We start from the raw sequence: 5,811 nt of genomic DNA, 5'->3' as shown, positions 1-5,811 counted from the left end.
AGATGGGTTGCTGATCATGAATGTGCCCAGTCTTGCACCTCTCTGCTTCTTATTTTTGTTTTGGAATCCTTTTTTTTGTGTTGAATCTTATTTTTTACATATTTAGGCAGGAAGTTGTCTTGGTTTCAGGATCTAAATATATTGATCTCAGAATTTCATGAAATATCTCAGGGAAGGATTTAAATCAGGGAAATTTACCTTTGGAACCAGAGTCGCCACGAGTTTTGACATTTAAAGCGTAAAGATTAAAGGGTTTTTGTCTCGTTCTTTTTCAAACGTTTGTTTTGACAACAGAGGTCAGGTCTTTGGTGAGCTCATCAGGTTTCATTCTAAGCTGCTGTGCTTTGAAAGTAAACTTGTTTGAGTTCAATTTTTCACATTGAAAAAAAAAAAGAGAAGAAAGGAGCATTGACTTTCTCTTTTTCATGACAGCTGAATGTCTCCTTCATCATCATCCTCCTCCTCTCCCCTCCTCTTCCTCCTCCACCTCCTCCTCCTCCTCTGTGGTGAGGTTGCGAGCTACGAGGCTCCGGAGGTCGAGCAGGATGTGTTTGCTCAAAAAGCCTGCCCTGCCTTCCTGACCTTCACCAACGCTGCCTACCTGGCGGGAGTGACGGTGGAGCTGCCCTGTCACTGCAAACCTCAACAGGTGACAACAAACACACCTGTGTGGTTTTATTCACCAGGCTGCACAGAAATAACATGAAGATATTCTATTTGATGCTTCTTCTTCTTTTATAGATTGATGTTGAGCGTGTTTCATAACCAGCACCACACCGTATGTTTCAGTCAGAGACGACCAGCTTTGTTCAAATCTAATCTGCCGCATCGATCAATACCCTCAAAGCAGCTTTAATTAAAAAGAAAAACACAAAATAGACGTAAGAAATGTGAAGAAGAAGGACATGGAGCTGAGGCTATTTGTTCAGAGGACAACAAAAGAGAAATGAGATATTTCTGGGTTTTTCTTGCAGAGCGAAACGAGAGAGTGAATCTAAAGAGAAAGTGATTAAAGTCTGTGTTATTGATCAGCTGAAGAACGATATCGACCTTCGGAGGATGCACTGTGTTCACACCGCTCCCCGTGTGTCTCAGGTCCAGTCCGTCGTGTGGTTCTATAGGAGACATCTCGGCGGCTCGGAGGAGACTACTGCCCTGACTGATCACCATGGCAACAAGCTGCTGGACCCCAGTCGAGTCCCGCACAGCGGCGACCTGCGGAGTCGATTCTCCATCCGTCTCTTCAGCCTGCTGATCTTCAGAGCGGGGACGGGCGACGCCGGCGTCTACATCTGCGGCTCCGCCCACAGAGACTTCTTCTACGGTTACGACCTGGACGTTCAGGAGGCGCGCAGCGTCAGCGTCGCCCCAAGGTGACGACCTCGAGGATGCCTCTTTGTCACTACTATATACATGAAGCATTATGAACGTATTGATTTGCTGCTTCCAGGCTCGACTCGCAAAATGAAAACCAGAGAAGAAATGAGACCACGAGAGTCGGCGCCGCTCAGCCGCTCTACACGGTCTTCACCAGCTTCCGGCCCTGGTCTGTGTGTGATCGCTGCGGCGCCCCGGGAGAGCAGGTCCGTGTGGGACTCTGCTACGTCCACTCCAAGTTCCTGCACGTACGCTACAGGAAAGCCAATCAGACCACAGCGTCGTGTGGCTCGGGAGCTGTGCCGGGCGCTTTTCAAAAGGTGAAAACAAACAGAGGCGGGGCCAAGCTGGAGGTTAAAAGCTGTCAAGTGGCATGTCCAGTTCAAGCTTCTTCCTCCTCCTCCGAGATCCGGTCTCTGATGGCGTTTCTCGGACTCAGGTGGGTCCTTGAATATTTCACTCCATTGGTGATTAAACTCAGGAAAAAGGTTTCTTGCATTAAGTCGAAACTGTGACAGTGATGTTTAAATATTTATTTATTTATGGTTTTATTTCAAACATCAACAAAATAATAATAAAAAATAATCAACAAAATATATATTTTTTAAAAGTAACATGTCGGAAAAGGAGTTGTAAGAAGTATAAATGTATTTATTACTACCACTTCTCCATTCACAATCTTAATCACATATTGCTCTTATTTCAATTTGATAACATAATAAAGTTTTTTTTTATTTTTTAAAGTGCATCTTTTTTATCTGTTATTGTGCAGATATAACAGCTTCCTTCTTCCTCTCTGCACTTTCTAAAAACCGCTGGTTCGTACCTGTAAATAAAGGCTGTGTGACTTTAAAAGGTCTGGATTAAATGTTCTGATCAGACATTAATCATGATCTAAGAAAGCTCTCGACGCTGCAGCTCGAGGCTCCATCGTCACACTTTCATCCCCGGTGAGGTTGTGACATCATTCCTCTCGCTCTGTGTCTCAGTTCTGGCTCGCTATCAGCGGAGATACCAGCCTTGTACCTGAAGCACCCTGCAGACCGCGTCCTGACCCTGGGCTGTCCCGGGGCGCGCCCTAACATGGCCGTGGCGTGGGACCAAGGACCTGAACCCATCTACAGGTTTGAGCCCTCGGCAGGTGGTAACCACAGCAACACAAACCCCAGACTGCACATAGACAGCGGACACCACCTGGTGTTTCAGCCCGCTACAGCTCAGGACTCAGGTACCGTCTGAACAAATGTTGTTTCAAATGTTCATCATCCTTCAGTGATGACCTTGGTTTTATTTCACGTTGTCATCAGGGGTCTACTACTGCTGGCTGCAGGGGCGCCGCGCCGCTAAGATACAGCTGTTGGTCTACACTCATTTTGGGCGGAGACAATCTGTGACATCACATCCTGACTTCATCGTAGCGGTCCAAACTGTGCTCAGGTCATACGCTATCATGACCGCCGCGTTCTGTCTGCTGCTGTTCTGCAGAGCGGGAGTCCAACTTCTCCGAGAGACAAGAGGAGCACACGTCGATTAAAGTGCTCTTAAAGACTTGGTGTCTCTAACGGACATCATCGATGTTCATAACCAGCAAGAATGCAGCTTCAAACAAGTCAAATAAAAGAACTTCTTTCTGTGCACAAAAAGTCTGAAAAGAAATAAACAGATTGAAAGCACCTCGTGTTCCTGCAGTCCCTGGTGTTTGTCCGCGGGTAAAGACTCGAGAATCCCCACCTGATGCGTCCTCCAGCGCAGAGTGTGAAGTGCTCTCAGGTGTGCAGTTTCTCCCGCTAAGAGCCAAGCGAGTGGTGAAACGAAACGCTGTCATCTCTCTCAGTAGGTTTTCTCTATCGCAAAAGAAAATGGGAGACGAGAGAAACGAAATGAAGTCTGAGTCGAGTGGCTGAAAGAGAGAGAGAGAGAGAGAGAGAGAGAGAGAGAGAGAGAGAGAGATGGCTGAGTTAATGAATGCCAGGAGAGACAGACGAGAATTTCCATAACAATTATTTTTGTGCAAATGAGACCAGCTGAAAACTTGCAAAGTGTGATATTTCTGCAGCACTAAAAGGCTTGTTTTTAATTTGTGTTTAAAATGCATATAGTCTTTGTCATTATAAAGTTAACTGGGAAAAAAGTGCTCTCAAAAACGTTTCTAAATATTGGTACGTGTTCATTATTTTATTTGTGAAAATGTAAATTTGATGCAGGCCGACATACATGAACTGTTTTCCGTCCTGCACGGGTTAAATCAGTGCAACTGATTCAAATCAGATGACTCATCGCACCTGCAGTTTTGGAGAACCAGCAGGTGCTGTTAAAGTGTTATTTGAAAAAATCCTCAAAGCGGAAAGGAAAAGAGCAGCCTGAGGAAGGAGAGACGTCTGGGTTCCAGACTGAAGGGAGGTCACACGTGTCCTCATTGAGACGTCTCAGCGACCCTCCATCCCTGAAAGCTTCTGACTCCACAGCTGCGGCTTCCTCGCGCCTCCTCCAACCTTTCCGTCTTCATCCACAGCTCTGAATGTGCTCCTTTCCAACCTGCAGCAAACACACTGAAAGTTCACTGACCTCACTTTAGCGGGAGACCTTTGAGCGTGCTGATGGTCGTTATCGGATTCTACTTGTTGTTCTTACTCATCAACTAAGACGAAGCCTATACCGCCATGTTTTTCACGGTTTAGTTTTGTTAAAGGTCTCATATTCTGCCCTTTCTGTGGTTCATATATCTCATTTATGTATCTACTAAAGTACGTTGACTATCGCTAACAAGTGTCTGTTTTCATGTACTGCTGCTCCATGCACGCTCAGAATCCTCCACCAAGAGAAAAAAAAAAAAAAACCTGAGAAGGGTACCCCATGTGTGCCAAGTCTGCTCTGATTGGTCGGCCGATCTCCCCCTCGTAACTGCTGAGTCGTTCCGCTTTGTTATCGGATATGTCCCGCCCCTTTTACCTTATAAGGAATGCTGCAGCCAGTCCGAGGGGAGCTTGTGCTTCAATGAGCCAATGGGCTTGGATCAGTGATGTCTTTGTCTTGTGATGTCACTCCACACATTTTTAACAAGGGGGGTGGGGCTAGTGACCGAGCGTTTCATGCGGCTAATGCTACCGCTAGCAGCAGGAAAACACACTATCAATCAATCAATCAATCAATCTTTATTTATATAGCGTCAATTCATAACAGGCGTTATCTCAAGACACTTTACAAAAGCAGGTAAAGGACCTTACTGTTTGTCTGTTAACATTAACAAAAGGGCAGGTAACAAGACCATGCTCATTGTTATGTTTACAAAAAGCAGGTAAAGGACCTTACTTATGGCTATATTACAAGAGCCCAGCTTAATCCGTCATGGCGTGGCAAGAAAAAACTTCCTTTTAACAGGCAGAAATCTTCAGCAGACCCGGGCCCATGACGGAACAGCCATCTGCTAAACTGTGCTGGGCTTGAAAATGGGATGGGGGAGATGGGACAAGATGCAGAAAGAAGAATAGGATGGGATAGGTTGGGGGGGGTCTGGGCAGGCCATCCTCAGGGGGAGGGGGGGGGGGGGTTGTTTGGGCAGGCCATCCTCACCAACAGTCCCAAGGAACCTAAGAGAGCTCAAGGAACCTAAGAGAGCTCAAAAGGAGAGGTTAGAATACAAAGATAGTGACAAGCTACTGCTTGTCACTATAGACATATCTTATTACTATAAGGTGAGAAAGCTGGGAGAGAAAGAGGGAGAGAGAGATAAGAGATCCTGGTGCCAGTTCCCCCGGTAGTCTAAGCCTATAGCAGCATAACTATGAGCTGGTCCTAAGCCAGCCCTAACTATAAGATTTATCAAAAAGAAAAGTTTTAAGTCTATTCTTAAAAGTACCTAGTGTGTCTGCCTCCCGGACCCCGACTGGTAGACGATTCCAAAGGAGCGGTGCCTGATAACTAAAGGCTCTACCTCCCATAGTACTTTTAGAGACTATAGGCACCACGAGCAGGCCTGCATTCTGGGAACGTAATGTTCTTGATGGATAGTACGGTACAATTAACTCTTTAAGATACGATGGTGCCTGACCGTTTAGAGCTTTGTAGGTGAGCAGAAGGATTTTAAATTCTATTCTAGATTTTATAGGGAGCCAATGGAGAGAAGCCAATACAGGAGTAATGTGGTCCCTTTTCCTCGTTCTAGTAAGAACACGAGCTGCAGCGTTTTGGACGAGTTGGAGGGTCTTTAGAGATTTACCATAGCACCCTGCTAAAATAGAATTACAGTAATCCAACCTGGAGGTAACAAATGCATGAACTAATTTTTCAGCATCATTTTGTGACAGGATCTGTCTGATCTTAGAGATATTACGAAGGTGAAAATAAGCTGTCCTTGAAATTTGTTTAATGTAGGAATCAAAGGACATATCCTGATCAAACAGAACTCCTAGGTTCCTAACAGTGGTACTAGAGGCT

The 5,811-nt window shown here is 45.6% G+C and overlaps 1 protein-coding gene across 1 annotated transcript; it reads left to right on the top strand.

Moving 5' to 3' along the window:
* The first annotated feature begins 314 nt into the window (after nucleotides 1–314).
* On the top strand, nucleotides 315–3,050 carry LOC306834049 (Ig-like V-type domain-containing protein FAM187A). Its single transcript, XM_079359795.1, has 5 exons — nucleotides 315–649; nucleotides 1,096–1,373; nucleotides 1,451–1,816; nucleotides 2,367–2,605; nucleotides 2,685–3,050. The coding sequence occupies exons 1-5, from the start codon at nucleotides 437–439 to the stop codon at nucleotides 2,909–2,911; spliced, it is 1,323 nt and encodes a 440-aa protein (XP_079215921.1). The 5' UTR covers nucleotides 315–436; the 3' UTR covers nucleotides 2,912–3,050.
* Nucleotides 3,051–5,811: the final 2,761 nt, after the last annotated feature.

Source organism: Symphodus melops, assembly GCF_947650265.1.
Source record: "Symphodus melops genome assembly, chromosome: 13".
Taxonomy (NCBI): Eukaryota; Metazoa; Chordata; class Actinopteri; order Labriformes; family Labridae; genus Symphodus; species Symphodus melops.
The sequence above is the reverse complement of the archived record's forward strand: the minus strand, read 5'-3'. Positions and strand labels throughout refer to the sequence as shown.